The 17718-nt window shown below is 43.7% G+C and overlaps 1 protein-coding gene across 1 annotated transcript; it reads left to right on the top strand.

Annotated features, from left to right (window-relative positions):
- Positions 1-1944: 1944 nt before the first annotated feature.
- mrps22 (mitochondrial ribosomal protein S22) lies at positions 1945-17718 on the top strand. Its single transcript, XM_071359912.1, has 7 exons — positions 1945-2140; positions 5673-5833; positions 5994-6158; positions 6332-6559; positions 6677-6822; positions 16948-17056; positions 17177-17718. Exons 1-7 carry the CDS (start codon positions 2014-2016, stop codon positions 17264-17266), a joined length of 1026 nt encoding a protein of 341 aa, XP_071216013.1. The 5' UTR covers positions 1945-2013; the 3' UTR covers positions 17267-17718.

Genomic DNA, 17718 nt, shown 5'->3' with positions numbered 1-17718 from the left:
AAAGTGACTATGCATAGATAATAAACAGTGAGTAGCAGCAGTGTAAAAACAAATGGGGGGGGGGTCAATGTAGATAGTCCAGGTGGCCATTTGATTAATTGTTCCACAGTCTTATGGCTTGGGGGTAGAAGCTGTTAAGGAGCCTTTTTGTCCTAGACTTGGCACTCCGGTACCGCTCGCCGTGCGGCGTCCACATACTTTTGGTCATGTAGTGTATGTAGAAAAATAGACAGATTTCTTCTCCATCACTCCCTCCTCTCCCTCTATCTTACAGAAAAATAAAGAGAATGCAGAGGAGAATCAGAAATGCAGAAAGCATTTACCATCTCTCTCCTGCTCTCCCCTTCGCTCTCGCCATCCCTCTCAGGGCACTCAGTTGTGGGTAGCAGGATTAGGGCTGTCAGCAGGGCGACAGCTGCGTACATCTGGAGCCATAGGTCCCTTACAGCTCAATCCTCACATCGTTACATACAGCTAGCTACAGCTACCCCACTGTCTGCCATGCTTTACTCTGCCGTGCTACACATCACCTCTTTACTGACAAACACACACCTTTACCCTGCTCTATCTTACATCCCCCATCTACTGTCTAGCCCTTCCCTGGGGGAAGGATTTATGTGTGACACATGCTGTTTTTGATGATGACATACAGATAGGTAGCTCTGGTTACATGACTGTATAATATGGTGGTGGCTTGTGTGTGTGTGTGTGTGTGTGTGTGTGTGTGTGTGTGTGTGTGTGTGTGTGTGTGTGTGTGTGTGTGTGTGTGTGTGTGCGCGCTGGCTGTGGGCTCACTGTGAGAGATAGCCACCTGGTCTGACATAATCCCTTTCTAGAAGATCTTAGCAGTGATCAAGGCTTCACTCCTACATGTTACCAGGGACGACCAGAGAATGTCTGCCAAAGCTAGTCTATTCTTTCTCTCTGAATAAATACTCAACAGTCCAAAAACAGTCTCTTTGGTTTCACTCTCCTTCTATTGTGGAATACACTATTGTGTACAATCAAAATTCAATTGCCTACCATTATAGAACTGTCCAATCAGTTGCTGACTTATGGGTAAGAATGAATAACTATCTAACAAAATGTTTGTGACTTCCTTAAAGTTTTCATACAAAGATATTCCCCTAGAATCTATCCCACGATAATTTATTATTAAGAATGTTTCAAAAATACTTGGAGATAATTTTTCACAGCCCAAATCATAAGGCGTTTGTCAGTAAATTTTTGCTAAAGTGCAACGTTAAGTGTCTGTGTTTTTTAGGATGTCTACATGAGAAAGGGTTTTGTATGTCTTCATGAAAAAGTGTGTGTGTGTGCTCCTATCACCCAGACAAATTTCTCAGCTATCTATCAGACAATGCAGGAACACATTGTAACGATGGTGTAGGAATGTCTAGTACTCTGGACTCAAAGCTATGCCTCAAGGATAGGCAGACATCACACAGCGCAGAAAAACAACCAAATTGCTGAATATAGGAATAGCTGAATTCTTACATCAGACACAATTCTACCATGCAGAGAGAAGGCAAGAGCCTTGTTTTTTTTGTTGGCACCCCAACATGTTGAGACTCATGACATCTAAATGGAATATGTTTTTTTATTGTATTCATTTTTGTAATGAGAAAAGACTGTCTGTATTGGTCAGGCAAACATAATACATGTTTATGGAAGTTACAATTTGAGGACAATACTAAATTCCTTATTCATTTGACATGTTAGTCATTTAGCAGACATTTAGCAGACACTCTTATTCAGAGCGACTTACAGTAGTGAGTGCATACATTTTCGTACTTATTCCAACCTAGACTACATGTCAGTTTCATGAGCATCACCACTGGAACCATGAACACATTGCAAGTGGACACAGAATACATGATCAATTTGCGCCATCTGGTGAACATCCTTTATAAAACTGTCACACAATCGGAAGACTCCATCTCCCATGATTCCCCAATTTCTACGTCATTTGTATTAGGTCACGATAGTGTAATCCATGAGATAGCTACAAACATGGCCGCGTTTGGTGCAGCACGGTGCCTCTTTAGGAGCTATTCTCGGGTCAAAAATGTCGATCAAAACACAGGAATACTTGTCATATGTAGCAGAAGGATGTTGTGCAGTGCACCGTCTGACAGCAGTAAGTCGTTTATTTACAATGTGTGGCCACACTGAGAAACTGGAGCTCTACCACTGACCTTGTAGCATGTGTAGCTATTGTTATCTACTGTTAGCTGCCTATGCGAAAACTTTGCTAGCGTTTACTTTTTAGTATTTGAATCACTTGAATGGTACTGGTAGCTAGCTGTTATCCTTGGAGCTATTTACACACGTGGACAAGAACGTACATCTATGCTGCGTTCAAAACTGGGAACTCTGAAATCACCGACTTCCGAATTCAGCGCGTTCAAGATAACTGCGAATTCGGAGAAGTTCAGACTGGAAATCGTTAACTGTCATCCAACTAGGAATTCCAAGACGGGAACTCGGTCATCTTTCTAGAGACTCGACTTTCCGACCTGAAGATAACTGACTTCATGGTTTGTTCTCCGTTTAAAAAAAATATTTTCCACTAGTCTTGAAAGTATCATTAACATTTTATTTAGCACAAACTACTGGTGGTTTCAAGACTGGGAATATGGGGGGGAACGAAACGAAACGATGTCACGTCATGACTTCAGTGATCTTCAGAGCGGGAAGTCGGAGCTCATCACTGCACTATATACTCCTGTAAACTGGTCATCTCTGTATACCAGTCGCAAGACCCACTGGTTGAAGCTTATTTATAAAACCCTCATTCCCCCCAATCTGAGATATCTACTGCAGCCCTTATCCTCCACATCCAACATCCGTTCTGCCAGTCACATTCTGTTAAAGGTCCCCAAAGCGCACAAATCCATGGGTCGCTTGTATTTTCAGTTCGTTGCAGCTAGCGACTGGAACGAGCTGCAACAAACACTCAAACTGGACAGTTTTATCTCAATCTCTTCAAAAACTCAATCATGGACACTTACTGACAGTTGTGGCTGCTTTGCGCGATGTACTGCTGTCTCTACCTTTTGTGCTGTTGTCTGTACTCCATAATGTATGTACCATGTTTTGTGCTGTTGTCATGTGTTGCTGCCTTGCTATGTTGTGTTGTCTCTCTTGTCGTGATGTGTATGTTGTCCTATATTTATATGAAATGTGTTTTTAAAACCAGCCCCCTACCCCACAGGAGGCCTTTTGTCTTAAGGTAGGCCATCATTGTAATTAAGAATTTGTTCTTAACTGACTTGCCTAGTTAAATTAAATACGTAAAAGCTCTTGTAAGATGCCAGAGCTTCTGACATTTTCTGACTTGGAAATCATTTTTCCCATTTGGAAGCACTTTTTCCCCACTGAGTTCCCAGTTGTCTTGACCTTTTGGGAGCTGGAGATTTCTGATATCTGAGTTCAAAGTTTTGAACGTGACAGCAATCAGACTCGTTGCATCACAGACATTGTATCTGGCTACCATGGCCTGAACATGCTAACTTTTCGAGGTAGGAATATTTCACAAAATATGATCAATGGCTCATTCGAGAGAAGACAACTTCCCGCGTTATGACATCGGCCAGTATTGAAATCTGATTTGATAGTCAGATTTTTAGGCTGGGTTTCTGTACAGCACTTCGAGATATTAGCTGATGTACGAAGGTCTATATAAAATAAATTTGATTTGATAGACGTTTTCGCGATCTAAAAGTCGTATTTCTTTTATACTGAACAAAAATATAAACACATGTAACAATTTCAAAGATTTTACTGGGTTATAGTTCGTATGAGAAAAACAGTCAATGTGAATTTATTTATTAGGCCCTATGGATTTCACATGACTGGGAATACAGATATGCATCTCGTTGGTCAGATACCTTAAAAAAAATGGTACTCAGGATCTCGGAATGGTATTTTTGTGCATTCAAATTGCCATTGATAAAATGCAATTGTGTTTGTTGTTTGTAGCGTATGACTGCCCATACCATAACCCCATCGCCACCATGGGACACTGTTCACAACGTTGACATCAGCAAACCACTCGCCTGCATGATGCCATAGCCGTGGTCTGCGGTGGTGAGGCTGGTTGGATGTACTGCCAAATTCTCTAAAATTATGTTGGTGGTGGCTTATGGTAGAGAAATTAACATTACATCCTCTGGTAACAGCTCTGGTGGACTTTCCTGCAGTCAGCATGCCAATTGCACACTCCCTCAACTTGAGCCATCTGTGGCATTGTGTTTTGTTACATAATTGCACATTTTAATGGCCTTTTATTGTCCCCAGCACAAGGTACACCTGTGTAATGATCATGCCATTTAATCAGCTTCTTGATATGCCACACCTGTGAGGTTAATGGATTATCTCGGCAAAGGAGAAAGGCTCGCTAACTTTTTTTGTGGAACATTTCAGGGATCTTTTATTTTAGCTCATGAAACATGGGACCAACACTTTACATGTTGCGGTTATATTTTTATATTTTTGTTCAGTGTAACTTCCAGTGTAGTGAGAGCGGTTTTATCACAATGCTAAGTCATAATGGCCCGAATTTCTGCCTGCTTGAACGGCATTAGCTCAGATACACATGAAAACATGAAATGACCCTGGGAATCAAAAGGAAATTGACAAAAACAATATACCATTCAAAATGGGTGAATCTTTCCTTTTAAGCTCAAATCAAATTTTATTTGTCACATACATATTTAGCAGATGTTATTGCGGGCGTACCGAAATGCTTGTGTTCCTAGCGCCAACAGTGCAGTAGTATCTAACAATTCACAACAATACACACATCTAAAAGAATAGAATTAAAAAAAAAAAATATATATATATATATATTAGGACACGCAATGTCGGCATGGCATTGACTAGAATACGGTATGTAAACATTACTAAAGGGACCAGTGATTCCATGTCTATGTACATGGGGCAGCAGCCTCTAAGGTGCAGAGTTGAGTAACCGGGTGGCAGGCACTAAGTTCAGGGCAGGTTACTGGGTGGAGGCTGGCTATTGATGGCTATTTAAGTCTGATGGCCTTGAGATTGAGACTGAAAAACAGCTTCTGTCCCAGCTTTGATGCACCTGTACTGACCTCGCCTTCTGGATGATAGCGGGGTGAACAGGCAGTGGCTCAGGTGGTTGTCCTTGATTTGTTTAGGGACTGGCTTCAATATAGATACTTTTGTAACTCACCCAAAAAGGCAGGGATACACTTTTTTCCCAAGTCATAATTCCACTTTGCCAGAATTACCTTGAGCAAGACTTGAAAGACACCTATCGCCGTAGCTACTTCATCCCTAGGTAAAAAATATTTGTATATTTCCGACTTATATTCCTCCTCACTCTCGTCAAGTTTTATTTCTGATCTTTAAGTACAGAGTCCGTCTTAAGATTCTTTGGAGAACATGGAACAATCATTCTAGTAATTGAAGATTAAGTGCAATTATGAAAAATATCTAGAAGGCTTGTATTCAGGAGAAGGTTTGTACGTAATCTTTGGTTTGTTCTTTGCGCCATTCTTCCTGTTTTGCGTCATCAGTGAGGTCATTTCCCGTGTCAATATGCGCAGTGTGACTAGTTCTGATGCAGGCCGTACCTGCAGATCTGAGACCAGAGCTAGCTTCATCCATCTCTGAAGTCATTAATTTGTTTCTAGGTTCTCCAGATGCCCATGTGAAGCTCCAGTTTCTGGATGCAGAGGTGCAGGACATCCTAACCAGAATCACAGGCTTGAACCTGGAGAAGGTGTTCAGACCCATCAAACAGGAGCTGAAGCCCCCCAAGTACAAACTCATGACAGACGCACAGCTGGAAGAGGTACACACACAGTAGGGCAGATCGTTTGTCTGTCATGCAGAGTAGAGAATGGCTCTACAACATCTACTGCAACATTCTGAACATTTCAGTTGGCAGATTACATCCCTGTACAGCTGGTGTCAGTCTTGTTAATGTGTCACACTGTGTGTTTGTGTTGTAGGCGATCCAGAGTGCCAGGGAGCAGGCCCAGAGGCTGCTGAAGATGCCTCCGGTGCTGCCGGAGAGGAAGCCCATCAATGATGTCCTGTCTGAGGACAAGATCCTGGAGGGCATGGACACAGCCAAATACGTCTTCACTGACATCACCTTCAACATACCGCACAGGGTAGGAGAGAGGGGAAGAGAGTGTGTTTGTGTCAACATGCACGACAAGCAAAGTGTGCGTAATGGCTTGTGTCAACCATAAATGTTGGTTATCATTTACAATGCCTCAAACAATTAGTGCTCTTTAGTCTTCTCACTGTCTAGTTTTGTTCTCTCTTCAATGGTTGTTTCCAGGAGCGGTTCATAGTGATCCGGGAACCCACTGGGACTCTGAGGAAGGCATCGTGGGAGGAGAGGGATAGGATCCTGCAGGTCTACTTCCCTAAAGAGGGCCGCAGGCTCACAGCACCCCCTGTCTTCAAGGAGGAGAACCTGAAGGTGGTGTTTGGCCAGGATCGTCATGAGGATATGTTGGATCTGTGCCAGGTCCAGTTTGAACCTGACTCCTCAGAATACATCAGGGTAAAATACCACTTCCTTCACACTCCTCAACAGGCTGTCCAGATGTATGCTTCAGTTATTATTACCCATTAGCAGTTAGTAAAACTCTCTCCCTATTGGCTGTGCTCTGTTGTCCAGGTGCATGCAGCCACCTATGAGGATCTAGAGAAGATAGGGAAGTATGATCTGCTGCGCTCCACCAGACACTTTGGAGGCCTGGTCTGGTACCTGGTCAATGCCAGGAGGGTGGACGGACTCGTGATAGACATGCTGCAGAAAGACCTGTGAGTATCTTGTGTTAGAGCAGGGGTTCCCAACCTTTCTTTGGTTACTGTACCACCTACTTTTTTCCCCTTCACATTTTCAAACAGACCATTTATATTTTCCAACGGGGCTATACATTTGGGTGAGTTTTTTTTCTCGCCGGAGTAGCCTCGTTTCACTGCCAAAAATAGTGTTCAGTGAAATAACACACAATGTCAAATACAGGTAGCCTATTCAAATAATTAACACCCAGTCACATTAACCATTACTCTCTCGCGGGACTAACGGTCTGTGTGTCGCCAAACGTTGCTGCTGCTCATTCCGTTTGCTCGAAAATTGATAAATGGTTAAAAACAGTAAGGCCCGCGTTCGTAGAGACACATACCAGCTCTACTGGTAGTACTGCTACTACCAGCAGTACTACACCTGCACCTGTCAACGACACAAGTTGTTCTGCTTCATTTACATTTACATTTAAGTCATTTAGCAGACTGCAGTTCTGCTTCCACAAGCACATCCAATGCTAGCATCAGTATTTCTACATTTGTTGTTAGCCCAGCTAGCATGGACACTGAGTTGTGAATCTGATGCAGCCGAAGAGCTACTGCCCCCTTACCTTACTGCCCCCTTACCTGGGAAAGCACCGAACAACAGTCCTCTTCGATGGACCATCGAAGAGGCGCAAATATGATGAGAACTACATTGATTTGTGGTTCAATTATTTTGGTAGTAGTGCCTTTCCTCAGCCACTGTGTGTTATATGTGCAAAGTACTATCTCACAACTCTACAAAACCTTCATTCTTGTGCAGACATTAAGAAACAAAACATGCCAATTTGGAAAATAAGCCAAGGAAGTTTTGAGTGAGAATTAAGGTGACTTTCGAGTAGTAAGACGTGTATAAAAGCAACAGATACCATTAATAAGAAGGGGCTAGATGCGCCTTATATGGTGAGCTACTGAGTGGCTAAGACAGGCAAGCCACATACTATTGTGGAGGACTTAATTCTTCCTGCTGCCGCGGGTATGGCTGAGACAATGCTGAGGGGAAAAGGCCAAAGAAACTATACAGACAATGACTTCATCAAACAACACTGTTTCACGACGCATCAGTGACATCCAGGAGATGTTTTGAAACAGTTACTGATTCACATCCAAGCCAGTGAATTCTATGTGTTACAGCTGGATGAGTCAACAGACGTGGCGGGCCTGGCACAGCTCCTGGTATACAGTTGAAGTCGGAAGTTTACATACACCATAGCCAAATACATTCAAACTCAGATTTTCACAATTCCTGACATTTAATCAGAGTAAAAATCCCCTGTTTTAGGTCAGGTAGGATCACCACTTTATTTTAAGAATGTGAAATGTCAGCATAATAGTGATTTATTTCAGCTTTTATTTCTTTCATCACATTCCCAGTGCGTCAGAAGTTTACACACACTCAATTAGTATTTGGTAGCATTGCCTTTACATTTTTTAAACTTGGGTCAAACGTTTCGGGTAGCCTTCCTCAAGCTTCCCACAATAAGTTGGGTGAATTTTGGCCCATTCTTCCTGACAGAGCTGGTGTAACTGAGTCAGGTTTATAGGCCTCCTTGCTCGCACACGCTTTTTCACTTCTGCCCACACATTTTCTATAAGATTGAGGCCAAGGCTTTGTGATGGCCGCTCCAATACCTTGACTTTGTTGTCCTTAAGCCATTTTGCCGCAACTTTGGATGTATGCTTTGGGTCATTGTCCATTTGGAAGACCCATTTGCGACCAAGGTTTAACTTCCTGACTGATGTCTTGAAATGTTGCTTCAATATATCCACATCATTTTCCTCCCTCATGATGCCATCTATTTTGTGAAGTGCACCAGTCCCTCCTGCAGCAAAGCACCCCCACTACATGATGCTGCCTCCCCCGTGCTTCACGATTGGGATGGTGTTCTTCGGCTTGCAAGCCTCCCCCTTTTTCCTCCAAACATAACGATGGTCATTATGGCCAAACAGTTTTATTTTTGTTTGATCAGACCAGAGGACATTTCTCCAAAAAGTACGATCTTTGTCCCCATGTGCAGTTGCAAACCGTAGTCTGGCTTTTTTGTGGCGGTTTTTAAGCAGTGGCTTCTTCCTTGCTGAGCTGCCTTTCAGGTTATGTCGATATAGGACTCGTTTTACTGTGGATATAGATACTTTTGTACTTGTTTCCTCCAGCATCTTCACAAGGTCCTTTGCTGTTGTTCTGGGATTGATTTGCACTTTTCGCGCCAAAATAAATGAATCTCTAAGAGACAGAATGCGTCTCCTTCCTGAGAGGTATGACGGCTGCGTGGTCCCATGGTGTTCATACTTGCATACTATTGTCAAATCAAATCAAATCAAATTTTATTAGTCACATACACATGGTTAGCAGATGTTAATGCGAGTGTAGCGAAATGCTTGTGCTTCTAGTTCCGACAATGCAGTAATAACCAACAAGTAATCTAACCTAACAATTCCACAACTACTACCTTACACACACACACAAGTGTAAAGGGATAAAGAATATGTACATAAAGATATATGAATGAGTGGTGGTACAGAACGGCATGGCAGATGCAGTAGATGGTATAGAGTACGGTATATACATATGAGATGAGTACTGTAGGGTATGTAAACATAAAGTGGCATAGTTTAAAGTGGCTAGTGGTACATGTATTACATAAAGATGGCAAGATGCAGTAGATGATATAGAGTACAGTATATACATATGAGATGGGTAATGTAGGGTATGTAAACATTATATTAAGTGGCATTGTTTAAAGTGGCTAGTGGTACATTTTTACATAATTTCCATCAATTCCCATTTTTAAAGTGGCTGGAGTTGAGTCAGTATGTTGGCAGCGGCCGCTAAATGTTAGTGGTGGCTGTTTAACAGTCTGATGGCCTTGAGATAGAAGCTGTTTTTCAGTCTCTCGGTCCCTGCTTTGATGCACCTGTACTGACCTCGCCTTCTGGATGATAGCGGGGTGAACAGGCAGTGGCTTGGGTGGTTGTTGTCCTTGATGATCTTTATGGCCTTCCTGTGACATCGGGTGGTGTAGGTGTCCTGGAGGGCAGGTAGTTTGCCCCTGGTGATGCGTTCTGCAGACCTCACTACCCTCTGGAGAGCCTTACGGTTGTGGGCGGAGCAGTTGCCGTACCAGGCGGTGATACAGCCCGACAGGATGCTCTCGATTGTGCATCTGTAGAAGTTTGTGAGTGCTTTTGGTGACAAGCCGAATTTCTTCAGCCTCCTGAGGTTGAAGAGGCGCTGCTGCGCCTTCTTCACAACGCTGTCTGTGTGGGTGGACCAATTCAGTTTGTCCGTGATGTGTACACCGAGGAACTTAAAACTTTCCACCTTCTCCACTACTGACCCGTCGATGTGGATAGGGGGGTGCTCCCTCTGCTGTTTCCTGAAGTCCACAATCATCTCCTTTGTTTTGTTGACGTTGAGTGTGAGGTTATTTTCCTGACACCACACTCCGAGGGCCCTCACCTCCTCCCTGTAGGCCGTCTCGTCGTTGTTGGTAATCAAGCCTACCACTGTAGTGTCATCCGCAAACTTGATGATTGAGTTGGAGGCGTGCATGGCCACGCAGTCGTGGGTGAACAGGGAGTACAGGAGAGGGCTCAGAACGCACCCTTGTGGGGCCCCAGTGTTGAGGATCAGCGGGGTGGAGATGTTGTTACCTACCCTCACCACCTGGGGGCGGCCCGTCAGGAAGTCCAGGACCCAGTTGCACAGGGCGGGGTCGAGACCCAGGGTCTCGAGCTTGATGACGAGTTTGGAGGGTACTATGGTGTTAAATGCTGAGCTGTAATCGATGAACAGCATTCTCACATGGGTATTCCTCTTGTCCAGATGGGTTAGGGCAGTGTGCAGTGTGGTTGCGATTGCGTCGTCTGTGGACCTATTGGGTCGGTAAGCAAATTGGAGTGGGTCTAGGGTGTCCGGTAGGGTGGAGGTGATATGGTCCTTGACTAGTCTCTCAAAGCACTTCATGATGACGGAAGTGAGTGCTACGGGGCGGTAGTCGTTTAGCTCAGTTACCTTAGCTTTCTTGGGAACAGGAACAATGGTGGCCCTCTTGAAGCATGTGGGAACAGCAGACTGGGATAAGGATTGATTGAATATGTCCGTAAACACACCAGCCAGCTGGTCTGCGCATGCTCTGAGGACGCGGCTGGGAATGCCGTCTGGGCCTGCAGCCTTGCGAGGGTTAACACGTTTAAATGTTTTACTCACCTCGGCTGCAGTGAAGGAGAGCCCGCAGGTTTTGGTAGGGGGCCGTGTCAGTGGCACTGTATTGTCCTCAAAGCGGGCAAAAAAGTTGTTTAGCCTGTCTGGGAGCAAGACATCCTGGTCCGCGACGGGGCTGGTTTTCTTTTTGTAATCCGTGATTGACTGTAGACCCTGCCACATACCTCTTGTGTCTGAGCTGTTGAATTGCGACTCGATTTTGTCTCTGTACTGGGACTTAGCCTGTTTGATTGCCTTGCGGAGAGAATAGCTACACTGTTTGTATTCGGTCATGCTTCCGGTCACCTTGCCCTGGTTAAAAGCAGTGGTTCGCGCTTTCAGTTTCACGCGAATGCTGCCGTCAATCCACGGTTTCTGGTTTGGGAATGTTTTAATCGTTGCTGTGGGTACGACATCGTCAATGCACTTCCTAATGAACTCGCTCACCGAATCAGCATATTCGTCAATATTGTTGTTGGACGCGATGCGGAACATATTCCAATCCGCGTGATCGAAGCAGTCTTGAAGCGTGGATTCAGATTGGTCGGACCAGCGTTGAACAGACCTGAGCGCGGGAGCTTGTTGTTTGAGTTTCTGTTTGTAGGCTGGAATCAACAAAATGGAGTCGTGGTCAGCTTTTCCGAAAGGGGGGCGGGGGAGGGCCTTATATGCGTCGCGGAAATTAGTATAACAATGATCTAGGGTTTTTCCAGCCCTGGTAGCACAATCGATATGCTGATAGAATTTAGGGAGTTTTGTTTTTAGATTAGCCTTGTTAAAATCCCCAGCTACGATGAATGCAGCCTCAGGGTGTGTGGTTTCCAGTTTACAAAGAGTCAGATAAAGTTCGTTCAGGGCCATCGATGTGTCTGCTTGGGGGGGAATATATACGGCTGTGATTATGATTGAAGAGAATTCCCTTGGTAGATAATGCGGTCGACATTTGATTGTGAGGAGTTCTAGATCAGGTGAACAGAATGACTTGAGTTCCTGTGTGTTGTTATGATGATCACACCACTTCTCGTTAATCATAAGGCATACCCCCCCGCCCCTCTTCTTACCGGAAAGATGTTTGTTTCTGTCGGCGCGATGCATGAAGAAACCAGCTGGCTGCACCGACTCCGTTAGCGTCCCTTGAGTTAGCCATGTTTCCGTGAAGCAGAGCACGTTGCAATCCCTGATGTCTCTCTGGAATGCTACCCGTGCTCGGATTTCATCAACCTTATTGTCAAGAGACTGGACATTGGCGAGTAGTATGCTAGGGAGTGGAGCGCGATGTGCCCGTCTCCGAAGCCTGACCACGAGACCGCCTCGTTTGCCCCTTTTTCGGCGTCGCACAGGGTCGCCGGCTGGGATCAGATCCATTGTATTGGGTGGAAGGCAAAACACTGGATCCGTTTCGGGAAAGTCATATTCCTGGTAGGAACGATGATGAGTTGACGTTAATCGTATATTCAGTAGTTCCTCCCGACTGTATGTAATGAAACCTAAGATTACCTGGGGTACCGATGTAAGAAATAACACATAAAAAAACAAAAAACTGCATATTTTCCAAGGAACGCGAAGCGAGGCGGCCATCTCTTTTCGGCGCCGGAAGTAGTCAAGTATTGTTTGTACAGATGAACGTGGTACCTTCAGGCGTTTGGAAATTGCTCCCAAGGTTGAACGACTTGTGGGGGTTTACAGTTTTTTTCATTCTTAGCTGATTTCTTTTGATTTTCCCATGATGTCAAGCAAAGAGGCACTGAGTTTGAAGGTGTGTCTTGAAATACATCCACAGGTACACCTCCAATTGACTCAAATGATGTCAATTAGCCTATCAGAAGCTTCTAATGACATTATTTTCTGAAATTTCCCAAGCTGTTTAAAGGCACAGTCAACTTAGTGTATGTAAACTTCTGACCCACTGGAATTGTGATACAGTGAATTATAAGTAAAATAATCTGTCTGTAAACAATTGTTGGAAAAATTACTTGTGTCATACACAAAGTAGATGTCCTAACCGACTTGCCAAAACTATAGTTTGTTAACAAGACGTTTGTGGAGTGGTTGATAAATTAGTTTTAATGACTCTAACCTAAGTGTATGTAAACTTCCGACTTCAACTGTATGTCTGTTACATTTATGCGTGGTCAATTAAGGAAGACATCCTCTTCTGGAAACCAGGACAACAGGAGAGGATATTTTTAAAGTACTGGACAGCTTTGTGACATCAAATGGACTTTGGTGGTCAAGATGTGTAGGTATCTGTACTGATGGCGTAAAATCCATGACAGGGAGACATAGTGGAGTGGTAACGCTCATGCAAGCAGTTGCCCCCGACGCCACTTGGGTACACTGCAGCATCAACCGAGAGGCTCTTGGTGCCAAGGGAATGCCTGACAGCTTGAAAGATGTTTTGGACACTACAGTGAAAATGGTTAACTTTGTTAAAGTAAGGTCCCTGAAAGCTTGTATTTTCTGCACTTTGCAATGATATGGGCAGCGACCATGTAACGCTTTTACAACATACAGAAAGGAGTGTGCTGGATATCAAGGGGCAGAGTATTGACACGTTTTTGTTTTTAATTGAAAAATTAGCTTAGTTTTCTTTACTGACCATAATTTTCACTTGTCTGACCGCTGGCATGATGACAAGTTTCTCACACGACTGGCCTATCTGGGTGATGTTTTTTCTCGCCTGAATGATCTGAATCTAGGATTACAGGGACTCTCCACAACTATATTCAATGTTCGGGACAAAATTGAGGCTATGATTAAGAAGTTGGAGCTCTTTTCTGTCTGCATTAACAGGGACAACACACAGGTCTTTCCATCATTGTATGATTTTTTGTGTGCAAATGAACTCAAGCTTACAGACAATGTCAAATGTGATATAGCGAAGCACCTGAGTGAGTTGGGTGCGCAATTACACAGGTACTTTCCCGAAACGGATGACACAAGCAACTGGATTCGTTATCCCTTTCATGCCCTGCCTCCAGTCCACTTACCGATATCTAAACAAGAGGGCCTCATCGAAATTGCAAAAAGCAGTTCTGTGAAATTTGAATTTAATCAGAAGCCACTGCCAGATTTCTGGATTGGGCTGCGCTCAAAGTATAAACTGACACTCATTCTTATGTTTAATAAATGTATCGTAATGTGTGTGTGTGTGGCAGGCTTACAATTATGGCAAAAAAACAACATTTGAGAGTGCGCTGACTCTGGTGCTAGAGGGGGTACACAGCTGGAGGTTGAATGTTTGGGGTACGGGACTATAAAAAGTTTGAGAACCACTGACCTACTGAATTTAGCTCTGCCCGGAGTACCCCTGAAGTACCCCCCTCATGTGAATTTTACCAGTTAGCCTATGGTATCATGAATCTTCTCAAGTACCCCCTGTGGGTAGGCCAAGTACCCCCATGGGTCCTAGTACCCCCTGTTGATAGGCCAAGTAACCCCAGGGGTCCTAGTACCCCCTGTTGATAGGCCAAGTAACCCCAGGGGTCCTAGTATCTCCTGGTTTTTCTCCAACTTTAATACAACTATGACACCCCATGCCATCTGTTTGACTCCACATGCCATATGTTATAACAGTGTTTTGTAGGCATTGTGACTAGGGCTGTTGCGGTGACTGTATTACCACCACACCGGCCGTCACGAGTCATGGAGGCAGTCAAATGAAGGCTTCTCCAAGCTCTGATGCTGCTGATGGTCATTAGTAACCTACCAAACTTGCTTAACTGCCTGGTACTCAGCACTCTATTGGCCTTCTAATCACTCTGACATCAATGCAAATGGAATGGATTCAAAAATCTAATCAAACACTTCATGAGAGCCCATGAGCTAATGTTGCTCAACATTTTTATAGGCTGTGTAATTGTGGGAGAAAACAAAGTGATGGCCGCTAATAAAAAGAGGAGGATCCCATCAGCTTTCTATAGGCTAGGTCTACTATATTTATTTCTCAACTTTCCTAATATTAAGCACATTGCTTATATTTACAACAGGAATATAGCCTACCTGGCTGGCTTGAAAATAAACCACGGGGATGTCACACACACACACATATATAATATTTGTATATATATTATTTAGTATATGTAAAGACGAGATTAAATCAAGAATAGTTTGATGGGTGACTATTATCCTATCACTGAATTATATATTATCACTTGTAAATGATGCCCAGCATAAGAAACAATGCCTTTTTTTGCGACTTGTTAGAATCATAGTCGCACACCTCATGTAGCTTAGCCCATAGGCCTATATGTGTTTAATAAGGTTTGTATCACAACTAAAGTGGCCAAATAACTTAATCTGCTTTACAAGGGGGTGTAGAGCTTAACATGGAACCCAAACCGGCTGCGTGTGTGCGCCATCGTGCATTAATGCATTTTGTCCCCCCCACACCAAACGCGATCACGACACGCAGGTTACAATATCAAAACAAACTCTGAACCAATTATATTAATTTGGGGACAGGTCGTAAAGCATTAAACATTTATGGCAATTTAGCTAGCTAGCTTGCACTTCTTAGCTATTTTGTCCTATTTAGCTAGCTTGCTGTTGCTAGTTAATTTGTCCTGGGATATAAACATTGAGTTGTTATTTTACCTGAAATGCACAAGGTCCTCTATTCCGCCAATTAATCCACACAAAACAGTCAACCGAATCGTTTCTAGTCATCTCTACTGATAACTGTGTTATCAGTGTTCTAGTCAGTGACTTCTATTTTAGCCCTTGGCAACGCAGACGCTCGAGCAGTGTGGGTGCAATAATTGAATAATATAGATTTCTAAATGTATTTTGCGCACGCGACGCGAGCGGTGTAGTCGGCCTGTTAGGCCTACTCGTCTTGTTGGCTGACAAAGTAAATGTGTCCAGTTCTTCCAATATCTTCAATATGCACCTTGTGGTATTGGATAAGGACACACAGCTGCGTCTCCGATGTGTCTGTCTTTACTTGTAGCCTGTGAGAAAGACCTGATCACATGAAGGACAGCCATGTGAGTGAGACGCGCTTCGGATTGCGCAGCACACTCAGAGTAGGGCACAATGCAGCATTCTGGGCCGCAAAAGGCTTGGCTTTTTTTAGGGTGTGTTACGGCCACAAAGGGGATGCCGTTGTGAAATTCGAGTCATTATCAAGTGCTTGTAAAATTGTGAATGAGAGACTATTGGAGTGCGTACAGCCTGCGCAAAAAAACTAAGCAGAGCTCATGCCTTTCAAGTGACTTTTTTTCAAATCACCATTAGTCTCATCATGCAGCCTTAAAATGTATTAAAAATCAAAGCGTATTGCCCAACGTTTGTAGAACTAAAGGTACATTAATAACTCTAAATTAAGCATATAGGAGTACCTATTTTTGTTAACCGCTCGACACAGAATAGCCGCATGTGCGCATTCCCTCAACGTTTGGAGAAAATATTTATATTTTATTCAGCTTTGTTCAATTGTATTCTTCATACTATAAAATAATGGAACGGAATTATAAGCAAATCTTGTCTGCTAAATGAACGAGTGTAGCCCACATCCACATGACATAGCCAGAACAGGGCCTAACATAAGGACGTATCAGAGTATGTTATTCTGTTCTTCTGAAATTGACTACATGTTCTTCATATCATGTTTCTTTAGACCTGTCTAAAATAAATCATGTATTTATTGTTAAGGTGTATGCTATATTACAAGGATTTATTCAACTATTTAAAATGGCTTGTAGGCTATGTGTGGAAGCCAGGAGATGCTAAATGTGTTTGTTAATTAATGGTCAATTACCATGAGACCGACTGACAAAATTTTGTGACTACCTCAGCCCTTATTGTGACAAGTAATGATTTAACACCATAGCTGTCATTGTTAGCCCAGAGTAGCCACTATAACAGTGGCTGTATTGTTCTCTTTGTTCTAGGTTGCAGGATGCAGTGAGTCTGGTAGGTCTGTTCAACAAGGTCCATCCACACAGTGAGACAGCCCAGGAGGCCTCCAGCCAACAGGCTTCAGGACTGGACCTGCTCAAGGTGGGCCCAATCAGTAGACACTAGTGCGTCTCAGGACCTGGTTGATGCACCAGTCACCGTATTGGCAGCCATGATAGCCAGTAAACCCTTTGTTTAACCTCTGTGTCTGTTCCCCACCAGATCTACGCTAAGCGGGAGTCCCAGAGGGCAGGATACGTAGAGCTGGCCCTGCAGGCCTACGAACAGACCTCCGCAGAGAGCTCCGTCTGACATACATCACCACACCTAACCACAGGACAGCTGTGTCACATCACAGCAGAGCTCAGTCTGACATCACCATACACCTCACACCAACGGAGCTGTGACATTATCCCCAATGGCCTGCCTTTCCATGATCAAAAATTTCACCACTGGACAATTTCGGTGAGCAAAGAGAATAACTTAGTCCTTGAACTATGGAGCTCATATGAACCACTTGCAAGCCAAGTGTCCATTGGCAATAAATGGCATCAAAATGTGCATATAACTGGGGTCCTCCAGGCTTCAGTCTTCTATCATTTGGTGGAAGGGCACACGATGCAGTGCAGATATTCACACATTTCAATCTTGTCAATTGTTCATAACCTTAATCATACTGTATCACAACATTGGAACTGAGTAAGCTGTTTAATTCTCATGATGTATGTACATTCAAAATAAAAATGTCTTTATTTACAGTCTCA

Source organism: Salvelinus alpinus, chromosome 22 (assembly GCF_045679555.1).
Source record: "Salvelinus alpinus chromosome 22, SLU_Salpinus.1, whole genome shotgun sequence".
In the NCBI taxonomy this organism is placed as follows: Eukaryota; Metazoa; Chordata; class Actinopteri; order Salmoniformes; family Salmonidae; genus Salvelinus; species Salvelinus alpinus.
Note: the sequence above shows the minus strand (reverse complement) of the source record. Positions and strands in the feature narration are given on the sequence as shown.